This window comes from Sebastes fasciatus, chromosome 5, assembly GCF_043250625.1.
Source record: "Sebastes fasciatus isolate fSebFas1 chromosome 5, fSebFas1.pri, whole genome shotgun sequence".
Taxonomy (NCBI): domain Eukaryota; kingdom Metazoa; phylum Chordata; class Actinopteri; order Perciformes; family Sebastidae; genus Sebastes; species Sebastes fasciatus.
In genome coordinates, this window is record NC_133799.1 from 20,595,596 (window position 1) to 20,620,479 (window position 24,884).

At 42.4% G+C, this 24,884-nt stretch overlaps 1 protein-coding gene across 1 annotated transcript; it reads left to right on the forward strand.

Annotated features, from left to right (window-relative positions):
• On the forward strand, positions 1-24,754 carry cilp2 (cartilage intermediate layer protein 2). The gene is made up of 10 exons (XM_074635660.1): positions 1-126; positions 14,394-14,471; positions 15,189-15,458; positions 15,710-15,892; positions 17,098-17,253; positions 17,339-17,656; positions 18,124-18,232; positions 19,420-19,577; positions 21,630-24,056; positions 24,580-24,754. Exons 1-9 carry the CDS (start codon positions 63-65, stop codon positions 24,044-24,046), a joined length of 3,753 nt encoding a protein of 1,250 aa, XP_074491761.1. The 5' UTR covers positions 1-62; the 3' UTR covers positions 24,047-24,056; positions 24,580-24,754.
• Positions 24,755-24,884: the final 130 nt, after the last annotated feature.

Below are 24,884 nucleotides of genomic sequence, written 5' to 3' on the forward strand. Positions count from 1 at the left end.
AAATGTATGTCAATTCTGTAGAGGATCAGAGAAGAAACATCTGTAACTGAAGGTGTGGGACCATGTTGGAATTAAATAAGGTGGCACTCCTGCTGTCTGTCCTGGCTGCAGCGGCTCTGGGCCAAGGTAAGACTGAAAACGCTTATTATTGTTATTTTCAAAAACCAGAACAACAAAATTTCAGCAAAATTATACCAGAAAAACAGCCAATTTTAAGATTTATTCAAAGTAATCTCATGCTGTGAGAACACAGGGCCAGTGTATGACTGCTCACACATGTGCACTGACATAACTGTAGAGTTTTTCTAAGTTGACGGCATTTCCCTGAGGATGTCGGAGCAGGAGGACTCTGGTGGTGAGCTCATGAGATAAGGGTGTGTGTTTGGCTACGTGTGTTATTTTATAGACCACCTCAGTAGTTCCTAATCTCGATTGTTAAATAAGCAGCACATTTCATCACCAGGCTAATCAACCACATGTGGTGATAGAAGAAGAGGAGGAGGTTTAATTTAGAAAGGGCTCTGTTGAAGTGCTGCAGGTGACTACAGGTTGTGGTGGCACACACACATTGTGTCCATATTGACAGACTGCAGCACAGTAGCCGCTGCTATCGGTGAGAAGAAGGCTTGAGTAGTGCTCCACTCGCTTCTATTTTCTCACAAAGAGACGATTTAAACTTACTTTTTTACCGTGGTGAACTGTCAGCTACATAATGACTGTACCATGATGCTTCCAGATAACAAGTTTTTCACTCCCAAATTACCCCCTTTGAAAGCTCGCCACTCTTCCTGAATGACACAGCAGCACTTTTCTCCAGAGCTGTCACTTTCTGTCCACATTACAGCTGCTCCCCATTAACTTTTTAATTTTTTTTTTTTTTAAGAGGACCTATTATGCTTATTTTCAGGTTCATACTTGTATTTCAGGTTTAAAAAACACTTTATTTTTCTCATACGGGCTGTGCTGCCCAATCTGCTCTGATTCTGCCATCAACCGAACAAACACTTCAGACTCCGCTCTAACTAGCTTTGTTTGAGGGCGTGACAATCTATCTGCTACACAGGTATTATGCAAATGTGTTACCTGGTGACATCACCACATTACAGAAGAAATGGCAGGACTTAAAGCGAGGCGTTTCAGGCAGTTGAGGAGCACTTTTTCTGTGGGGGAGAGTAAAGCCGGGTTTATGCTCGCCGTAGTGAAGCCAGCGCGAGGTGCAAGCGCCAGAAAATTACGTCATCGCGGCTTTCGTGTGGTGCGTGAAGGCTCCGCAAGTTCTTGCAGTGCTCTGTCGTGCACCTCTCTAACTACGCGACCGAGAGACAGAAAGTAATTTTGACTTGGAGGTAAGCAACAGTAATAATTACAATACACAAATGCAATGTTTGGCGTTACGTACGTCGGTGTTTAGTGTTTTCTACTCTTGCCAGGCAGCCTACTTTCCTTTCCGGTACCACTTGTTGACTTCTTGCTTATCCACAGAATATCTTGTTTCTACGTCCTCTGGAGTTTTGGAGCATATTGCAGCGAACAACACACTAAGCATAAACGCCTCTGTGCATGCTTGTAGCAAGCGCGCCATCTACGGAGGCCCGCGCCACGGTGTGTCGCGCGAGTATAAACGAAGCTGAGCCCCCTTTGCCGTGGACTTTACGCTTTGTAACTTTGCAGACCTTTTACATGTAAAAAAATGACATAAAAGACACTAAAGGAAAGGGAAAAAGCACAAAAGCATAATAGTTCCTCTTTAAAGAACGGGCGCTCTCTTTATCTTGTTGCACTGTGAGGCCTCAGAGCCGTAAATGTCTTGCAGTGGCTTCGTGCCATTTACTGATGAGAGCATCAAAGACAGTTTGATGAGGAGAGGAAGAAGGTATAAATGGTGATTCAGATTGACTCTGAACACTGAGCGCTGAAGCCGCGGCCTTAAAATGGATTGTAAAATTTTACACTCTGCTCCACGCTCCTTAAGCGGAACATCCACATCTTGCAGTAAGCGTGGTGTACTTCGTCCTCGCTTCACCCTCAAAACGTGGCGCCAGCCGAGCCCTAAAGATATAAACCCTGTCACCTTGGAAACAAGAAGCAGTAATCACAAACCAAAGCGACCCACTCTCCCACCTGCTGGGCTTGAGCTCTGCTAAATGAGAAAACGGAGGGATAAAGAGCGCAGGTAAAATGACTTTACCGTGCTCTTTTCCCCGTCAACTTGGCCGGCATGTCACTCTTTCCTCTTTTTCCTCTTTGATGGCCTCAGACTTCTCTCGCTGCATTCAGTCCACTACTAAAGTCTCCATCTGTCCATTTGTCTTCATCTGTTCCTCTTTTATTTCTAATCTGTCTCCCTCAGGAATTTCTTCGCAAATACTTTCCCTACCTTTCTCCCTCACACCCCCTCCTTTCACCTCTCTCCACCTATTTCTCTCTCTCCTCGCCTTGTTTTCTTTCACTCTCTCATACACCTTACAGATTTATGAGCTGTTTTCCTATTTGAAGGTGGCAGCTGTTGCTGAATGCCCATTGTAAGTCAGAGGGGAACATTGGTGGCATTAACATCACATAGCATAAATCCTGCTTTAAACGTTCCTGTAATCTGCTCTCTTTGACCAGACTCCCAATCGTCTCTTCTTCTCTGGTCGCATACATGCCAGGCAAAGCTAGGTGGTGTATGTGAGCAGCAGCTGGAGGGACGTTGTGAGTCAGACCCAGGGGCACAGTTCTCCAGATGTTTACCACTGTCTGCCCCAAACACAGAGCTGTCTGGCCAGCTGACTTTAATGACTGAGACAGGGATTACAGTAGATCAAAGGGGAAAGACGCAAATTCCCGTTAATAACAACCTCCGAGCCATTTCGCATCTTTCATTTCTTCTATTTGTGTGTACATGCATGTGTTGGTGTGCCAAGATATTATTTATTGCGGGACTAATCAGCTGCTTTCATTTGAGCTATTTCCAGCTCCTGGCTCTGTACCTGTGCACAGGTGCAGAGGTTCAAGCGAGGACTCGCAGACAATTTTTAATGCGGAAATAGCTCAACGCTGCCCAGTCGTGTTTTTAATAGCATCGGGGAGGGAAATGCTTGAAAGCCTTTGTTATTATACCTTTGTAAATCCTTAAATCATGCGGTTGATTTGCATCATTAGTTAATGTCAGGGACAAAATTGCCGCATTTTAATGAACTGCAGATGTTTTAGGAATCAGATTTTTGAGGATGAAGAGAGAGATAGATGCAGAGAGAGAAAACAGACTCTTCTGCAACTGCACACACCTCAGCTAAGCCAAACACATAAACAGCTTCCATATGACATGGCAAACAGATCATCACATACACAAGCCCACACACACACACATATCAACGAATTCATGCGTGAAATAACACTGATTTAATCAACAAAATACTGTACAACCTGGTCCTCAGAGTTACATAACGTTGATGGGGGAGGGATGGTGTTTTCACGTCTTCTCCCTCTTGTAAGGATATTATATCATAAACAGGACCCAGACTTTCTATTTAAACCCTGGTCTCTCTGCCAACATACATCTGGCACAACCATGCCGCTCTAATCTGACTGATCCATTCTGGGTGCAACTTCATGAAGTCCTGTATTTTCCTCCCTCTTCCTCTCTTCAGCAGCTTTTTTGATCAGATTCTGGCGAAGGCAGAAAACTCCCACTCAGAGAGTGAAGCAGAGAAAAAGGCACTGGTGATTATTAGCAGAGGATTTGCCTTTGTGTAGCCTTCCTGGCTATAAGAACACGAACCACTGTGACGTAAACTGTTGAATCCAAAGATAGTCCTCTAAAATAAGAATTGCAGTTGTCACAACAGAGCGGGTGGAGAAGACAATGGCTGCAGTGCAGGGATACAAAGTAATCCAGTAGCTATGTTTTCTGACTTGCTGCTGATATAGTGAGGCATTCAAGTGCTTGGCCCGTGGCTATATGTGGAACCGAGACGCTAACCAGCCTCCAATATATTGGTGCCACTGTAATGTATCTTGTTACCTTGTCCGAGGTTTACGAGGGTCACAGTGTTTATAATAACCGTCACATGGCAGGGTTCAGGTCAAAGGTGAAAGTGCCAGGGAAAAGTGATACATCTGTATGCGCCTTCCACTACTTTATCTGTGGAAAGTCAAAATCGTAAAGAGATTCGTGTGAGCAAAGCACAAAACCAAACCCACAAAGGTGATACTGTCCTCCATAGAAGAACACTTCCAAAACACTTGCTTAGGTTTAGGAAAAAACAACATGGTTGGGTTTAAAACTACTACGTTTGCACAGTGAAAATGACAATGAACGTTATGAAAAGGGGACATAAACAAACAGCTGATTATAACAGGATGCTTGGGACATGAACAGCAGTCTCCTGGATGAAAGTCTTGTGTTTTATGGACCCATCCATCTCCCCTCCCGCCCGCCCGGTGTGTCACTTTCGCTCTTTAAACTACGTCACCACACTCCCGGTGGTCTTTCCCTGAGCGTTTAATATTGACACGGATGGGTTTACATTGTATTTAATGGAAAGCCTTGTGCGTTTCATACCGACACTAAAGGCTGCCCTGTGCGTTGGTATCTTCCGCCAATGGCCTTGTCAAAGTGTTGGTATTTGACACAGAAGACCAATGTTCGCTTCCCGTTTCTAACTGACCGTCAACATTGTTTTGACCACGATCGATCCATAACCTTAACCATGTGTTTATTCTACATGATCCCTACTAGTCATATGTTGCCAGCGGCCTTTGCGTAGTATCTTGACGCTGAAGGTTTGCGCATGATTAACGTTGTCAAACGGTCGCGGTTAACATTGTAACACGAAGTCAACATTGTGAAACTGTGGTCTGCGTCTACGTCTAATAATGATGTGGATGAGTTTACATTGGAGTTAGTTGAAAGCCTGGTGCGTCTCATACAGATGCTAAAACGTGCCTTGTGTGTCCGTTTTGTCCATGATGACGAAGGTCCCCCAACTTGACTCATTTTCCAACAAGTTCTCCAAATTAACAGACAGGTTTTTAAGGTTAGGGGAGCTTTGTCGTCATGGTTACAGCAGTAAACACGTGGTTAAGGTTAAGGAACGATCGTGGTCATGCTTTGAAAGAAAACCCCAATGTTGACTTGTGGTTGGAAACAGGAAACAAACAGCAGTCCAACGTGTTATAATACAGTGTTTTATTGACCTGTTCGTCCACACCGACCTCCTCCCTGTACGTCTCCAACAACGTCACTTGACTTCCTCCTTTGTCCTCGTCGTACTGTAACTCCGCCAGAGGGCTTCGTTACTTGAAAGTAAACATATGTTGTTTTGGGGCACTTGCTGAAGTGATGGAGGACAGTCTCTCATTTGAACCCAAACTACGATTTTTCCCTAAACTTAACCAAGATGTGTTTGTGCCAAAACCTAACCACACCTTTTTTTAAGTGGTCACATCATAAGATTTATTTTTCAACATTGATTTGTAATGGTTGGAAGGCACAGACAAACTGTTATCCCGCTAATAGAGTGCTTCAGGAGTCCTAAAACCTAGAAATGAGTTAGCATTTTAGCACTTCAATGTGTTTTTTGAATGGGTGTTTGGTTAGATGCCTGAAATAAGGCCATTTAAGAGTTTAAGAGAAATTGACGTTTTGTTCTACGACATAAAATACATCGATAAATACCCCGCTCGTGAATTTTGAAGCCTTAATGTGTCTTAAAAAGGGCGGTTGCTAACAAGTGGCTATATGAGACTACTTAACGCCATCGCACCTTTACATCCTCGTTGTGTATAGTCGCGCTATAGCCGTTATAGCCTAACGTTAGCTTTTTACTTCTGGTGATTGCATTCATGCCTCAAAAATCCTAAAAGTGGTTTTCATTTGTGGAGGTTATCTTGCTGAACAAAACGTGTAAGTATCATAAACATTTGTTTACCACAGAGCTTTTTTTCTGCAAAAATGCAAACCCCAATGGAACAATCCCATTGGCTTTCTGTCGAGGGAACCAGTGCGATGCTAACTTCCTGGTTGACCTACAAAAATACGTCATCCCTGCAGCACTCTATAGGGCCGTCAGGTCAGAAAACACCTTTATGTGTCGTTCTAGAGGGCATGGACGACATATTTTGGGGAGGACTTGTTGGTTGTATTACATTAGCTGTGAAAAGTAAAAATTGTAAAGCGATATGTGTCAGCAAAGCACAAAACCAAACCCACACAGACAGAGCACATGAACAAGGACAAACAAGATACCAGCGGAGCACTTCAAGGTGGATTATTTTAGCACTAAAGAGGAAATCATAAATTCTAACCTCGCTCCCTTTGGCTTGAAAAACTAGCTTCTAGATGAGGTGAATTCCCTCACATACCAGCCGTCTGAAGCTCTGCCCCAATAAAATCTCCCAGCTTTTAAAATTCATAAAGTGTTAACATACCACTCAGAAGCACAATAAGCTCTGTGAGTCAGCCACGGGAACCGGGCCAGTTCACACCGGCCGTAACTGAGGTCACTACCCCAACATTTGGGTTTCCTCTTTTAACTTTCTAAAAACCGTTAATCACCTCTTAAAACTCGAAGAATCGTCTGCTAGTTTGTTTTCATTGTCAAACATCTTGAAATGATAATCAGGAGCCAAGTGTTCGTGCTGTGGATTCCCTTTGTTTTGGTGCGAGCGAGAACGAAACGTTATTTAACAAGAGCATGAAAACTGCTTTATGATTCTTGGAAATAAATGGATGCACTTTAAGGGTAATTAATTAACCACAAGTTTGTAAGTCAGTGTTAATTAAGTGAAACAAAAAGGTTGTCTGTGTCTCCTCACTGCATTATTTTATTAAGAAAAGTTTTCAGAGTGAACATTGGAGCTTTGCTGATTGTAAACACAACACAGATTCAGGAGACAAAAGGGTGGAAAAACTATCTGATTTGATTTACTCAACTAAACCCGCGAGCGGAGCCACATCTGCCCAGCAGATCAGTGTGAAAGCATTTGCTTCTGTTTATCCAGCTATTCCAGTGTATCGGACAGGCTAAGCCGATATGGAAACCTATCAATGGTTTTTAAAGCCAGGGGCATAAAAAAGCTAAAAGCTATGAGGGTCAACTGTTACCCTAAAACTTACGTAATACGTTTTTGGACAGTGGATCTTTGTTCTGTTGAGCTGCTTCTATTCTTCTTTGCTAAATCTAATAAAAGGAAAAGAAATGTCCTGGCATGACAATAAAGACTTGAAGTAAGCCGTAAAAACCCGTTGGGACTGGGATCAATACTGGCCTCTGTGCTGGGAGTCTCTGTCCGTAAACTCAGTGGTGTCTTTCCGAAAGTGTTTTTGGTCAGCCGTCCACAGGCTCTCACACAGTTGATTCCCCAACGTCAGTAATCAGCGCTTAGCTATCAAGTGAACAATGTAAACTAGATATAGTAAAACGTAGCTAGCTCATATCCAATTCTCTCTGCGAAACGGACAAACCATACTGTCCACCTGCGAGTCCATATACGTCGACGTATCTGTTTTTAGACGTTTCAGCAGACAGGAATGGCACAGGTATGATCAAGGCAGCATGTTTCTGCCTTGTTAGCATCATTGTGACCCGTATAAAGAGAACTGGATACAGGGTTGGAGGCGGGCTCCTGTTCATTCCTATGAGAGTTGCTCAGTGGCACATGAAGCCAAAATGGCTCGACTGCCGAGTGATAAAGTACACGGATCATCCGGCGATCTTCCGCATCCATTGGGCCCAAAGAGCAGGTGCAGTAGCGTTTCTTTTAACTCCGCCTCCCAGCCCTATCCAGCCCTCGGTCTGGGTCTCATTCACATGAATGGATGAAGGAATATAACTATAATGGATTCGGCTATTAGAGCATTTTACAACTTTTAGGACCTAATGACTTAAATAAGGGCTATTCAAGTGTTCGTACTGGGAAGTTGATTTACCTCAAAAACATTGAGTTACAGATATCTTTTTTCCAATGTAAGTCTACGGGAAAAAGTATTTTTGGGCCCAATGGCATCACGTGACGGACATGGAAGTTATAGTACCGCCGTTTGGCCACTACAAAAATTTTAATCAAAGCCCGACGTACTTCCTGGGGGCTTGGTACACACCTCTGCTAGCAAACAAACTTTACTTGCCTCAGAGCTTTCTAAACAGATCTTTATTGACAACTGTCAACAGCCAGAACGGCCCGCAGGAGCAGACAGGCTGTGTTTTTGTTTTTATTTTACAAGTCCAGTGTGAGCACTCGGGTCGTGTCTGTCGATCGGATCGTACAGTGTGAGCACATAAATCATGAGCTTTGGCTTTACAAGGCATACGATCTACTTGTAAAGTAGGAGTAGGAATTACACAACAACATTTCTGAAATCGTACAGTGTGTCCCCGGCTTAAGTGCTTGCACATATTACACACGTACACACTGAGGCTGCATAAGCGGCTTTTTGTTTCTGTCATGGACCATGACATTTATATTTTTTCCGCACAGCCAAGTGAAACCTCGGAAACGAAATGTCAAGAAAACAACTGACGTATTTGAAAACATAAAAAAAATTAAATTGTAGGAAAAGTGAGAAAGCACGAGGGAAAACGAGTCACGGTGCATGTTTAATAATTCAAAGAGCCACATTTACAGCGAGGTGCCAGGTTGAATATCTTTCTCTTTCTAATAAGCCAACTTCATCTGATTCTCACTGTTGTGTGTGCAAGCAGCACGTGCATGATGATGATGATGATGTAAGAATGACTCAGTGATATAGGCATGCTATGTGTGTGTGTGTGTGTGTGTGTGCATTGTGTGTGTATACATTGTAATCATATATCATTAAGATCACAAAAGAAATCGGCAACAAATTGCTGCATAAGTTATGTGAGTGTGTGAGTGTGTGTGTGTGTGAGTGTGTGTGTGTGTGTGTGTGTGTGTGTGGAGTGAGAGAGGTGATGGAGCGAGTTAAAGTGAAGATTTCTGGTGAGCAGATGACTGCATGCCCTGATTTGTCACAGCTGGAGCTTGATTAGCATCCTCAACAGCGGCTGCTTGTTGATGGATCAAGAGGAGGAGAAGGGAGGACTGGAGGAGGACAAGCAGACAGAGGAGGAGGGAGACATGTGACAAAGAGCACGGGGGACATGATGGATGGAGAGGCTGTTCCACAGTTTGGATGAAGAGGAGGGGCAGCAGTGAGAAAAATCTACAGAAAGAGATGGAAGAGGAGCAGATAGAGGAGGAGAAGGAAGAGGAGAAACCAGATTGATGAAAGCTTGCAAGAGAAGAAAGAAAGAACAAAATGGATAAAGAAGCAAAGCATTTTAAGTCGCCCAAGAAGCCTGCAGTCTTTGTTTCAGCGAATAATTAGACTGAAGGCCTGTGACTAAAAACAAAGTGAAAAAATGGAGAGAATAAAAAATAAAGGGCAGAGCGAAGGCGTGTAATTAGAAGAGCCTTCATGCCGTGAAGAAAAACACAACGTGTTCAGACTGTGTTAGTGTGCACATGAATGTGTGTAGGCTACAAACAAGTTGCTGCAAAACATGACACACAGAATAAGAAATCAGATTTTGTACTGAAGCACATGACTTCATTTGATTGACTTAATTTTGTTTCCAATTTTGGTGCTGATTAAAACCTCATTTTCAATAACATCTTAATAATAAAAATACACTTGCATCCATAGAACCCTGACATATTTCATAATTCATAGCCCCATTAAGTTATGGCAAGTTTTGGATAATGAATTCAAGTTTTCAGAAGTTAAACTTTAAGTTTTTAATGGTCCATTGTCTTGACTAATTGTGAGTTTTGTCCAGGTTGTCAGTGTTCATTTAACTCATGTCTGGGAAAGGGAGGTGGACGAGGTGACGCCAGGGAAAAACAGAGACATTTTTTAATAAGAAAGTAAGACAGAGCTTTCACTATAAAACTAGGGCTGTCAAAGATAACGCCATTATAAAACGTTAACGCAAATACGTTTTAACGCCACTAATTTCTTAGCTTGCGGGCTCAGTTTTAAAGCGAGAGTGAAGATGCTGGCATCATAAAACTAGAAAACCTAAGGAATCCATGTCATACTAGCTTGTTGTGAAGGAGGTTTAATAATGCTCCAAACTTGCGCTAAATTCTGGTGAGAAAAAATTGTCATGACTATTTTCAAAGGGGTCCCTTGACCTCTGAACTCAAGATGTGTGAATGAAAATGGGTTCTATGGGTACCCACGAGTCTCCCCTTTACAGAAATGCCCACTTTATGATAATCACATGCAGTTTGGGGCAAGTCATAGTCAAGTCAGCACACTGACAGCTGTTGTTGTCTGTTAGGCTGCAGTTTGCCATGTTATGATTTGAGCACATTTTTTTATGCTAAATGCAGTACCTGTGAGGGTTTCTGGACAATATTTGTCATTGTTTTGTTTGTTAAATGATTTCCAATAATAAATATATACATATATTTGCATAAAGCAAGTATATTTTCTCCACTTCCATGTTGATAAGAGTATTAAATACTTGACAAATCTCCCTTTAAGGTACATTTTGAACAGATAAAAATGTGCAATTAATTTGAGATTAATCGTAATTAATCATGGACAATGATGCGATTAATCATGATTAAATATTTTAATTGATTGATTTGACAGCCCTACATGTAGTTGTTTGAAAAAGTCTATAGAAAACAACAGCGGTCTACTACCAGCGGCTGATTTATCATGGTGCAAAGGCAAACTGGAGGAACGCCAACGTTACATGAAGTTTCCCGCTTCACACAAAGACAAAAAGAAGAGGTGGGTTTGTATTATTTTTTCAATATTGCTTTTAAATTTGTGTCGTTAAAATTGAATAACATTGCAGCTTTCTTGTCTGGTGAAAAGGAAAGCACAATGACCGCGCTCTGAGAATGTGACCGCATTATAACGGTTGTATCCTTGCTAACATTAGCTAGTGTCACCTAGCTAGTTACTTAGCTACACAGTCAGAGTCAAGGCTAAACGGGACCATAATTAATTTTGTCAATTACACCTGTGTTTACCCTGCAATGCATTGTACCTGCACATGTCAAAATGCTGCTGGGAAAAGGGCTATTTATTCCGGATATGGGCTGGCATGCAAATAACTGAGTCACCACCATAGACTATAGCTGCTGCTTGCTTTTTACCAGTCTACTGGTGTGTTTATGAGGTAATTTGTAGGGTGTCTGTGTGTTGCCGCATTTATTTTAAAGTGAAAGCACATGGTGATAATCTGCTGAGTGTTTGAGGATTTGTACTGAGGACATAAGCACCATGAAACAATCAGAAAATAACATTTCACTCCATCTAGCGCCGCTCCCTCTCTCTCTCACGGAGAGGACACTAAAGATAAAGCTAAAAATGTAAATATTTCTGCTTTGGTCTCAATAGAGGCTTGGCTTACACTTATTTTATTTCCTCTGAGGCCGTGGGCTGCATGTGTGAAGAATCCAAACAGGATTTTGTGTTGAAAATTAATACAATGTTATTGACTTTATGGTCTTATATCAATTTATATTATGTCATCACAGCAATGGTCAACACAGATCTGCTGCTGACTGCAGTCATTCTTGGATGGACTAGATGCCAAGTCTTAGGAGTTGTACAACGCAGCTGTTTCATCAAGCAGGAGGTTGACCCTTAGCAGTGATTTGTGGTGTCTTCATCATAAGCAGGTATGTATAGAAATGAACTTATTAATGTGTACTAAAAAAAGGATTTCTACTGCATTCACTCAACCTTGTCTCCAAGGTCAGTTCTTGTACCGAACCAATGGTTGATACATTATACGATACAATACGATACGAGGATGATACATTATTTAAATTTTCCAACTGGTCCGGTTTGCGTTCACAAATGCAAAACTCAAACGGTCCAGAAATTGTAAACAAAACTCTAGTGGTGGAAACGACATTTGATTATTGGTTAGACAGTTGGCGGTTAAAAAGACAATACAGAAAACAAACTGCTTCTAATTTCTTGCTGGATATCATGGAAAGTAAATCATGGAGCACCATCAGGTTCTGTTCATGTGTTTGAGGCGGACCAGAGAGCGGCTGTTTGGTCTGCAGCAGAGTCCGAGTCTGGCGTTCACACCAACCAAATGAACCGCAGAGGGTAAACACTCCAGGGTTCGGTTCAGCCGGACTAAACAAGGTTGGTGTGAACGCGCCCTAACTGTATCTAGGGCACAAACGAGAACATTAGAACAGCTGTTCGATTTGGTCTTCCAAGTATCTTTTCTGAGGATATTTCTGAGATAAACAGGATGTAAGAAAATATATTTATACATTGATAAGATAATGATGAAACTGGATTCACTGGTATTCATTTTAAATGTGACTGAAGTAAATGTTTTCCATGTCAATTTTAGTTTGCAATATCACAGAACTTTTCTTTTCACTAAAAGCTTAGTACATCTTTCAAATCAGTTCAAACATTTGAAATTGAACTAGTAAAAAGAGCATTTATGATAATGCAGTGAGTTGATATTATATGTTTTTCTTTTACTCCAAATTATGAATAATAAGCTCTGCTCTGAACTCTTTCCAAAGTAATTTTAATCTCCATATCTTGACCACAACTGTATGGCATGTTATTTACTAGAATAACATAAATGTAAATAAGGATTAAATCTGCCCATTTGTTTTAGGTTCATGGTGAAACCCTGGATGTCATTAAGAAGGATATGCATGTTGGACTCCTGATTGAAGGCGTCCTACATGATGCTGTTCATGTTGAAATCTTCAACGTGGCTGTGGTGGTGGAGGAGACGATTGTTCCTCAGAGAGAGAGAGAGAGAGAGACCATGTACTGCCTTAATCTGGAGTACCATCACAACATGAAGTACTCATTTGAATTCCTGCAGAGGGTAATCATGAAGATAAAACCCGACCAATGCTCAGCTAGGATACACGGACTAGAAAACCATCTACTGAGGTATAATTTATAGACTGATGAATGCACATCTCAAGCCTCGACTGGGAGGAAAAGGTTACTCTGCAGTGTTGAACATTGCTTCCCTAGATAAAGTAATGTGTGGACCAAATGTTGAAAAAAATCAGAGGTGAAAAACATTATAGACTCGTTCTGAAAACAAGTTTGAATGCTGGCAAGGAGTGATATGAACATCTCAAGCCGTTGGAGCACGCTTAAATTGCTTGACACTGTTCAAAATTGATCTAACAGACCATGTGACGCAAAAGCCAAGTACTGCTAAAAAATATCAGAGGCAGAAATGTGTGGACTTTTTTTTTTAATAAGTCAATTTAATGTAACCACTTAAAGGTTCTCTATACGATATTCAGAGCATTAATATAGCATCAAACAACTATTTTCTATGTATAGATATAGAGGGGTAATGTCTACCGGAGCAGAGAATGAAGTCGCTCTCCCTCCGTGTGTGTTGTAATCAGAGCTTCTCTGTGGTTTGTTTACAAAGCCGGGCCGGCCAAGCGTGCCTATTATGGAATTATGTGTATTGGGAATCTTCTAGACATGAAAGTGCAGTTAATTGTATGATTTTTATTAAGCGGTTAGTATCCCACATTTTGTGTGATTGTACACGCCATATCCCTCCTTATTACTCAATCTCACTGTCACTCATTCCATCTATTTGACTCACTTTTCTCTTTCTTTCTCCATCTCCCTTCTCTCACTCTTTCAATCCTGATCGCTCCCTCTTGTAATACATTGGAGTAACCTGGATATTGTTTTGATTACATGGATGTTTAGGCTGTGTCTTTATTCTTAAAAAGATATCTGTTTTACTGCAAGTGGCATTGAGCTTTGTGAATGTTTTGGTCCATCTTCCAAATTTGAACTGCTTTCACCTCTCCATTATCAGCATTTGGTGGAGACACTTATCATTTTTTAAAAATGTACCAAAAACCGATGTTATAGTTTGTGAGACCTTGTTGTTGTTAAAATAAATTTGATATTTTTGAACAAATGAGTTGTGAGTTAATTCAGTGTGAAGTTTAAGGAAACTAACAAACTTTACATTATTAGTCAAGACAAGGAATAAAGTAGAAATAATTTAAAAACATTTGACCACTTAATTTGAAATTTGGTCTGAATGTATTTGTTATCTTAACTTGAAACTGTGAGTTGAAATAGTGTGGAATTTTATGTTTGTCAAGATAAAGCAGGTTTTCTTGAATGGATATTATAACAGCTGTTTCTCAGATTATCATGTGTAAATAACAAATGATCATTTGTTAAACAACTTGTACTTAACTTTTTGAGTTGAAACTAAGCTTATCTTCAAGTTGAGTTTACTCATGTTTTTAAGGCAGCAAATTTACTTTTTTTTTATGTTAAACCAACTTTTTAAGGACATAATGTAATCTGTAGGATTCGACTGAATACATTTTGTGCGTGTTGCTTCATATCCAGATGTTTTTCTCCCTGTTTGCAGGACCTTTGAGGACCAGGAGCCAGTCAGACAGAATCAGGAGAGTGGCCCTCAACAAGTTCACTGACACTCAGACAACAGGTAATGAATCCGTCAGCAGTGATATTCAGAGCTTGTTAGTGGTTTTCAAACTTTGAGAATCGAAGGGGAGCCGCTGAGGGAGAGCCGTGAGGCAAAGATAAAAACAACAGGAAGTTGTTTTTTGTAGTTTGACCTGCTGTGATTTGTCGCGCTTAACACAGTCAGCTGTTGGAGCGGAGGCTTTGATCACTGCACATACACTTTTTATTTGAAGAAAAGAGCAGCAGTATTTAGTCTTGTTGTCCCGTCACCAGAGAACCTCATGAGAGTAATGCCTCATTTGTGAACAAAAGAAATAATCAGTTTGTTGCATAATGCATTCTTTTGTTTTGATTCCCTCATATTTCTCCTGAGAATATGCTCAGGTTTCAGAATGTGCAGCAGACTAAAAAACTAGACAATATACCTCATCAGTCTGGCCAGGGGGCCTGGAAATAACCTGGACAAAGCAAAGCTCCCTGGGGTGCATGAAGTCAGCTTCAAATGGTCGTAGCAGATCTCCTCTTAAAGTTTGTAACCCATATCCATCCCTGCTGTTTTCCTCCCTCTTGCTTTTTCTTGGTCCTGACCCATGTCTCCCGTCCATGTAAGACCAGCTCCAACCCCCTCCCTTATTTCTGGATCCTGAGAATTGTTTTTTTTCTTTCTGACTTTTTTCCCATTCAAACCCTCCGTTGTTTTGGTTTTCATCCATGTCTCCCCTCCTTGTGCCTCCAGGCGTGACAGAGTGGACGTCTTGGTTCAACATCGACCATCCTGGAGGGAATGGAGACTATGAGCGCCTGGAGGCGATCCGTTTCTATTACAGGGAGAGGGTTTGTGCTCGGCCCACGGCCATGGAGGCTCGCACTACAGACTGGGTGGCAGCGGCAGAAACCGGGGAAGTGGTCCACTCCAGTCTGGAGAAGGGTTTCTGGTGCATCAACAGGGAGCAGCCACTGGGCCGCGTCTGCTCCAACTACCATGTCCGCTTTCAGTGTCCCCCAGGTAACTCTGACGACAGCAGCTCAGGGCTGCAAGCTGCCGCTTCACAGATATGAACATACAACCAAACACATGCCTGAATACACATTTTCACATACATGCATCATGCAAGCACTGTCACCCTTTAAATGTTCTTAAATAATGTTGACTAATATATTTGTTATTTCCTGTTCCTGATTCTGCTTGCAAACAGCAGCACATGATAGCAGCTTTGCTCAGGATGTCTCACTCTGTTCTTCAATGTGTGTGTTTAGTGCAGAGCTACTGGACTGACTGGAGTGAGTGGGGTCCCTGTTCAACTGCGGTTTGTGACGACGTAGGCATCCAGGTCCGCCAGAGGAAATGTGTGAACACCCAACCCATGCCTCTCCTGTTGGTGCCAGCGTGCCTGGGGCACCATTCAGAAAGGAGGGAGTGCTCCAACCCTCCATGTACAGGTGAGAATCACAAGATTTACCCGAACCTAACTTAACAGTACATTAAAGGAATATTTCGGGGGATCTATTAGCAGAAATGGAGTATAATATTCATAACTATGTTTTCTTTAGTGTATAATCACCTGAAACTAAGAAAGTCCACCATGATTCTCCGCCATGCTTCTACAATAGCCCAGAACGGAGAGAGAGCCTTTAGCATTTTTACATTACCCAAAGGCCACTGTAGTCCTCCGACACGCTTGTAAAACTGCGGAAACGTGAGTCGCGGAGTGCAAAACCGTGGTACCGCCAGCCGCTGTCTGACTTCTGTTGCTCCTGAAGTAGTGTTATGTTAAGGATGGCCTCTAAGGTGAACGGCATTACCACGGTTTGGAAAGGGAGTAATGAGCGGAGGGGATGGTTGTAATATGCAACCACACCACTAGATGCCACCAAATCCTACATGCTCTCTCTGTAAATTATACAATGTGATGAGATTGCATGTGAAATAACAACCAAGGAGCTCCTAAGTACTTGACCCCAACCTATGACCTCCCATGTGAAGGGTTACAAGGGAGGTGAATAAAATATCATATTGCTTTGTACAAGAAATCTAGTGTACAGTAGAATAAATGTTAATTCTTCAAATAAAATATCCTTACTTGTATGAAATGCAGAAATTACATTTAAACTGGAATATTTTTTTCCTATATACAGTATAACTGTTACAGCTGCGATTGTTATATCATAAACTTTAGTTCTGGTATTGATTCTGACATTGAAAATGTGATGATGATGATGATGAAGTTGCAGTAATTTAGTAGGAAGCCTCATTGACTAAACTAAACTCAGTCAAAACAAAATTTCCAGCACCATAAATCACTCGCAGTAGTTTTACACTCGATTTGTCTGTGTTCAAGTTCAAGTGTTTTTGATAGAGCTACTTGTAATCAGCGATCTTTCAATTTCAGCTATTTATTCAGCTTCCTTAAACCTTTTATCCCCACAACACTGTGTAACCGCACCATTTAATAGCTAATAATGATTGTCCTATGTACATGGGGTGCCTATACACAAGAGAGTTAACAGCTCTCATTCGACCACTCTGTATAAAGTTTTAATGACGGAATTAAAGAAAAAATGTATCACATTTTTTAACAGAAAATACTAATATCTATTACTTGTTCAATTCCAAACTCACATCATTCCTGTCTCTGTGTGATCAGCCAAGTGGAATCGGTGGGGTAGGTGGGGGACGTGTTCAGCGACCTGTGGTGGAGGTCGCAGAGTTAGGAGGAGGACCTGTGCGAGGAGCTCAGCAACAGTTGAGTGTACTGGACGGCCTGTTGAAATACAGAAGTGTGCGAAGAGTCCATGCCCAGGTATGCTGAATCTACGCTGTAAAAGGTGTGATATCTTTCTTTATATGGGTGTTTGTGCTCATGTCTCTGTCTTTCTCCCCAATAGCCAAATGTCAGCTTGTGTGCACCGAGGGCCGCCCCAACGAGGACTGCAGCCGGTGTACGTGTGACGACCACGTGGTGCACGGAGAAGTCCACAGTGTGACTGGTGCCCCTGTGGGAGGAGCCTGGGTGGCACTAGCCAGCCACCCCAAGGTGATCCGTGCCCTTACAGATGCCAAAGGTCAGTTCAGGCTCACAGGAATCTGCTCCTCCAGCTCCACCTTGATCTCCATCAAGAAGGATAAGTTTACCCCGATCACCATCTCCACCTCCAGTAACACCACAGGGTCGTCCTGGGTACGGGCTGTCCTCAAATCAGCCGGTGAGTGCTAATAAAAAAGATTATTAATAAAAAAAGTATCTTTTTTTATTGATGTTTGTTGCTTTCAATTAAACCAAATTGTTGTTGCTATTTCTCAAAAGAGCATTATTCAAGAAAGAGTTTTCTGATTCTCATTATTATCATTCCACAGAGCCAGTAAATCCTCCATCATATTCTGACTGTAGAAAGCAGGAAATTGACAAAGCTACAACATAAACAGTCTGGCCTATTGTAAGACTTCACATTGTCTGGAGCACTTACAGGCTTGGTTGCATGGAGACCAAATAAAAATAGGCTGCTTTTGAAAGCGTAATCCCCTCAACGATAATTTTTCATAAGCAACAGGGACCAATGTGAGAATGAAGTGAAACGTTTGACTGAGTTTAATGAGGTCTCAAAACTCTGAGGCACCATTTGCAATAGTCAGAGGAAGGTCTTGAGGGTTTGCTCCTTTCCGCTTTCCACAGAAAAGCCGTACATTGTGAAGCACCCGGAGGACAAAGTGCGTTATGATGGAGGACGGGTGATGTTGTGCTGCAAGGCAACGGGATCGCCAACACCTGATAAATACTACTGGTGAGAGGAATTGTAGTTCTGGCACATTATTACATTATTAATCACAAAAACAGCTAGCAACAGAGTGATTACTTTAATACATTGTGAAATAAAAAAATCTAATTTCATTTTTTTTTTTTTATTAAAGTGGCATTAATCAGTTACATGTTTTGGTCTTCAACAAGCCCTGAGAATAATGTCTCTTTAGCTGCTAAGTACTCCCTTATGTTCAACAATTAGTGGCTTTATCCCATCTGCTGTTTGGTGCAGGGCAGGTAGCGTACAGTAGGTATGTCAGAGCCTTTTTGGCTGAAAACATCTGCCTGCTACGGCTGAAAAACAACGCTGAGGAGAGCCGTGAGACTGAACCAAAACAGTAAAGTTGCTGTCTTGAAAGATGCTAAATCAGGGGTCTCCAACCTTTTGGCCTCTGAGAGCCAATTTGACAAAATGAAAGCGGCCAAGAGCTACTCATAGCACCAAGTCGTACATCACCGATAGCAGACGTAATTTATGTTTTACTTTTATAGTCCTTTATAATAGCATTTCAGCTTTTCGGGTTTCGTTAGGATGTGCGCAACTAACCGAAGCCTCTGTTTCTGCGTTGGCCTTCTTCGTCAGTTTGGTAAACAGAGACTGTTGCCTTTTAAGCGCTGTTTTCAGCTCCTTTACCCTCCCAGTTGCTGTGGACTCTTATGAAGTGGCGCTCGTCGTTACATCTTTTACCGATTGACCCGCTCGCAACGCAAGTGAGACACACATTCATGAAAAAAAACGTCTATTCCTAATGAAAAAAGTTATTTTTTACCTTTTATGTACATATTCTTTAAACCTTTAGTGAGCCACTCAGAAACGGGTAGCAAGCTACTGGTGGCTCGCAAGCTACTTATTGGAGAATCCTACGCTAAATAGATTTGAGGGGAACTGCAGAGTCGGGTGATATTGCTCCACGGGTTGATCACTACAAGAAACCCCTTTCACATTACACATAGTTATTTGATTCATTGTTAATATAAATTCTTACCTTTAAATATTCAATCTCATTGTAATTTAAGTGGTAACATCATCATTTTACTTTTTTACATTTTTACAGGTATTATACATTTCAATATATGTATGAATGTATGTATCTACCAACAAATAACTTTTTAAATGAAAAGTTTTAGAAGATTATCTTAATTTTCTTATTTCTGTAACTACTTTTAAAGGTACCACAATGGGACACTGCTGGACAGGAAGGTGCACAAGTATGAAGATGAGCTTGTACTGTGGAACCTGAAGCCGGAGCAGTCAGGGCAGTACTACTGCAAGACCAGCAGCTCTGCAGGCAGCATCAAGTCCTCTCCAGCCCTCCTCACTGTGATCGGTATGTACAGTCTTGGTTCTCTTACTGAAAGCAATTGTGTCTCAATTTCTCAACTGTAGTTCTTAGGATGTTTCCACTTTTGCATAAACCGTTACGCCGATATTGTGGTTCGCTAGAGCCTTGAATCACAGTTTGTCATCTCAAATGTATGTGATATCTCGATTCTGGCACCCAACAAAGCAGCAGGATGACATTTTCGATGGGTAACTTTAGCCCACTGCTGCTGTTTGCTGCCTGTCTTTCCTTTGTTTTGCTTCCAGCTAACACTGTGACATAATGATGTCGACACAAAAAGGGTCTATTAGTGCTAGTAAATGCTCAAAAATTGTGGAGGAAAATGAAAGAAATATCCTTTTCTATTTGGATTCAATTTGTTCTCACAGTTAAAATACCACAAAAGCTTCCTTCTAGTCAGTGGCACAGTGATGTAATTGAAACTGTAATTCATCATCATCAGTCTGGAGAGAAAATAATTTACTATGATGATAGCGGCACACAGGGATTATAGCTCAGGATGGCTGCTATCCCAGTGCCTTTGACAATGACGTGTTTAGTCAAAGGTCTACACAGATGCGAGTAAAACCGCTGACAAAATGCAAACAACCACAACTTATTTTACTGGTTAAAGAGCAGCTGCCTCACTTTAAGAGGAATGTCAGCGCCAAGCTCCAACCGAGTCATCCGCGAGCCATGTCCATGCATAAAGAGGATTCAAACAAAACCACAGTGTCCTACAACTGCGGGAGGGAGAGAAAAGTCAGTTAATAGACTGTCTGTCATTGGAAAAAAACATTACAGGCAAAGAAAATGGGAAAATAAAAATATCAGGGCTTGCACAATCTGGCTGCGCTTGGAGCAATTTGTTTTTATTATGTTGACTTTGGTTTAAACTACGGCTTCCTAAGCTGGGACGCTTTATTGTGTGTGATGGCTCTGGACACTGTAAAACCTCGAACACAATTTCTCCAGAACACCCGGTGTTGAGGCGAAATCCAAAATTGTAGATAAATCCTGTTTCCTTTCTCTCTTGGAGTCAGACAGGTATGCGTTTCCACATCCCCGTGGGAGAGCTACACATTGCTTATATCCTTCAGGTGCTTGTTAGCTAAGACGCAGGTTAACGAACAAGGTTGTCATGGAAGAGTGCTAAAGTAATCTATCCCAGGCCACAGACAAATCCCTGCACTCCAAAAGTCATTATGGCAGGAGACGCGGCATGTGTGCCTCAGAGCAGGATGAAAAACCTTTAACACAGCGTTTCTTCTCTCATTTTACATTATGCAGAAGTTGATTTCCTATAAAATGTGTTAACCACAGTTCACACAGATGACTAGAAGTTACATATCATCAAAGGAAGCTCAAAGCCCTGTTGGTAAAGTCATCAGTAGTACAGTAATGGCTTTTCATACGAATCGCTCTGCTCCATGTGTCTGCAATTACCGACTTACTTGGGAGATTGGGAGCTTAACAAGGCTACCTGACTATAAAGTCAACCATGATATCATGCACATTGATTATTCTGCCAATGTCTGGTGAACACTAATTCTTTCTTTCTAACTCCCATCTGGACGGTTGGTAAATAAATGTTCTTTTCAACTTCATGTCTAATTACCCTTTCATGCACATTTCACCGTCCAACTTGGCCACTCGCAGGTACTTTCAGGCCATGGAGACATGGTGTGTGTGTGTATGAATAAATTAAGTGTTTGTGTGTGTGCATCCATGCGTGAAAAAGAGAGGCAGAAATAATATCTTTTCAAATTCTCAATTGGCAACTTCCAATTTATTCACTATACACGTGTCCTGTTCCACTCATGCAGTGATATACAATTATCCAGCACCTCCCGATCTTATAATTACAACCTCACAGATATGACAGGCTTTCAAGGTCTTAGAGAAAGTGGAACAGTTACGTCTTCAACATGGCACATCTGTGTTCATTTTTGCACTGAGAAAACGCCTTTCATGTTTTATGTATATCAGATGACTAATTTATCTTCTATATGTGTCGTGTCAACACCAGCCTAATGCAATTTATCAACTTATTCACAGCAAAAGGAAAGCCAGCGTGCAATCCCACCCCAGAGACGCACCTCATCAGACTGCCGGTGGACTGCGTTCAACCCGGGACGGACTCCATGCACTACAATGCTGGCCGCTGCCCTCACAACAAATGTGCTGGCTCCCTAGACTTTGATATGCGCTGCAGAGATGGAGCTGGCTTCTGCTGCGGCGTCCAAAATATGGAAAGTCGAATCATCGACTGTGGGAGCTACAGCCTCCCTATCCGGGCGGTGACGCAGTGCAGCTGTCAGAAGTGTTTGCAGCCCGCTGTGCTGGTTCGTGGCAGAGTGGTCACAGCTGACAATGGCGAGCCTCTGCGTTTTGGGCACATCTACATCGGTAAAGAGAGGGCAGGCACCACTGGATACCAAGGAGGATTCACATTGCAAATTATGCCGGATACGCAGAGATTAGTGGTAAACTTTGTTGACCCCACTGAGAAGTTTCTAGACACTCCTAAAGTGTTCATCCTGGATAAGAAAGGTGGGTCCATCTACCACAATGTGAAGGTGATGAGAAAGCAGACACCAATTGATATCAATGCAGGAGAGACCAACTCTATTAACCTAGGGGATATTGAAGGGGAAGACCCCATTGGTCAGCTGGTGATTCCTCCCAACTCTTTCCACAAGGAAAATGGAGACATCTATGAGGGTACTGTGAAAGCCAGCGTCACATTCATTGACCCAAGAAATATCACCACGGCGGCCGCGGCCCCTGGTGATCTCAACTTTGTGGACGATGAGGGCGACATGCTCCCTTTGAGGACCTACGGCATGTTCTCTGTGGACTTCAGAGATGAAGCCAACAAGGAGGTACTCGGCGCTGGAGCTGTTCAAGTTCTTCTCGACACGCAGCATGTCAAAATGCCAGAGCACATTCCCAAAATGAAGCTGTGGTCTTTAAACCCAGACACAGGAGTCTGGGAAGAGGAGAGTGACTTTTCCTACACCGCAACAACCGCTGATGGTCACGGGCGGAGCAAACGAGAGGACCGCACGTTCCTCATAGGCAACATGGAGATCAGAGAACGCAGGCTCTTCAATTTAGACGTGCCCGAAAACAGGCGCTGCTACGTCAAAGTCCGTGCCTACATGAGTGACAAGTTCCTGGCTAGTGAACAGCTGGAGGGCGTTGTGATCAGCTTGATCAATCTGGAACCCAAACCTGGATATTCATCTAATCCTAGGGCGTGGGGCCGCTTTGACAGCGTCATAACTGGATCCAACGGGGCCTGTTTACCAGCTTTCTGTGACGCAATAAGGCCTGACGCTTACACCGCTTATGTCACAGCGACGATGGGTGGGGAAGAGCTGGAAGCAGCTCCCTCTACCCCCAAGATGAATCCAAACATTATTGGAGTGTCTCAGCCGTATCTGGATAAAATAGACTACCAGCGCTCAGACCACGATGATCCTGCTCTGAAGAAAACAGCCTTCAGAATCAACTTAGCAAAACCTAACCAAAATAATTTTGATGAGACCAATGGGCCAATATATCCGTATCAGAATTTATTAGGTTGTGAAAATGCCCCTATTGATGCAAATCATTTCAGATTCTTCAGAGTGGAAAAGGACAAGTATGAATACAACGTTGTTCCCTTTGAGGAGAATGATTTGACGACCTGGACGGGAGACTACCTCTCCTGGTGGCCCAATCCCCAGGAGTTCAGAGCATGCTACATTAAGGTCAAGATCCACGGACAGAAGGAAGTGATGGTCAGGTCGAGGAATCTGGGAGGAACACACCGACAAACAAAAGGCAAACTTTATGGCATAAGAGACATTCGTAGCACCCGGGACATGCGAGAAGCAAACACCTCAGCAGCCTGTCTAGAGTTCAAATGCAGCGGCATGTTGTTTGATCAGGCTCAGGTGGACAGATCCCTCATATCAGTTCTTCCACAGGGGAACTGTCGCAGGACTGGCACCAACGGCCTCCTACAAGAGTATCTCATCAAACATCCACCAGTCGCTCAAAACAACGAGTCCCATGGATTCACCATGCTATCCCCCGTTGATCCTTTGGGACACAACTACGGCATCTACACAGTCACAGACCAGAACCCCAGGGTGGCCAAGGAGATCGCTATAGGCCGCTGCTTTGACGGCACCTCGGACGGTTTCTCCAGGGAGATGAAGACGGACACGGGAGTGGCACTGACCTTCAGCTGTCCAGAGAGGAAAATTAACAGAGAAAGCCTTTTCCAACGTCTGCAGACCAACCCGGGTCAGACTCTGTCCCAGATGGCGAGGAGCATGAGGGAGTCGGAGGGCCTGCAGGTGCAGGGATTAGCCACCCAGGTGGTGGCCTATCCTTCAGAGCAACAGGGCAGGACCCAGAGTCGCAGAGTCAGCTCGACAACCAGGAGGAGAGCGTCCATGCGCACACAGCAACGCCAATAAGTGTTCCAAGGTAGGCTGATTTAGATAAGATAATTTGAGGTGTCTTTACATTGACAGTAATGAGTTCTGTCAAAGTTAACGCGATAGTAATGTGCTAATTTGTTAAAACGCCACTAATTTCTTTAATGCATTAACGCAACTTGCGATTTTTAGGTTGTAGCGGGCTCAGTTTTAAAGCTAGAGTGAACTGATACTGACATCATATGAAACTAGAAAACCTAAAGAATCCGTTGGGACCATATCAGACTGAGGCTAAAAAACACTCGAAACTTGCGCTAAATTTTGGCGAGGAAAAACTGGTGTGACCATTTTCAAAGGGGTCCCTTGCCCTCTGATATAAATATATACATACATTTGCATAAAGCAAGCATATTTGCCCACTCCCTTGTGGATAAGAGTATTAAATACTTGACAAATCTTCCTTTAAGGTACATTTTGAACAGATAAAAAATGTGCGACTAATCGTGATTAGATATTTAAATTGATTGACAGCCCTAATCCTAATTTAAATGTCTTTTCCTTTTCATTTCTAGGTCTTCCGTCAAGACTGATATGACGTCATCAAATCGAGGAGGTAAAAGTTGCCCGTCTGTTGATGAGTATGAACTCCCTCTTGACTATGGAAACCACAAAAAACGAGGCAGACAGCAATTCAGCAAAACCAGTGAGAGTGGTTGAAGATATTCATTACACTTATCGGCATACTTACTTGAAGGGTTTGGTATATTAATTTCTTCCTTCCCTACGAAAAGACTTGCATCATTTGAATGTGTAACGCGGTGACCGGCACTTACTGTCCTTACTGTACTTAATTAGCTTTGGTCTAATTTTATGTATG

Bases quoted from the DNA above. Each gene is read 5' to 3' on its own strand.
- cilp2 (XM_074635660.1), top strand. From the start codon at position 63: ATGTTGGAATTAAATAAGGTGGCACTCCTGCTGTCTGTCCTGGCTGCA. The intron at 127-14,393 runs GTAAGACTGAAA...CCCTGTTTGCAG, and splicing joins TGCAGCGGCTCTGGGCCAAG to GACCTTTGAGGACCAGGAGC. The intron at 17,254-17,338 runs GTATGCTGAATC...TCTCCCCAATAG, and splicing joins TGCGAAGAGTCCATGCCCAG to CCAAATGTCAGCTTGTGTGC.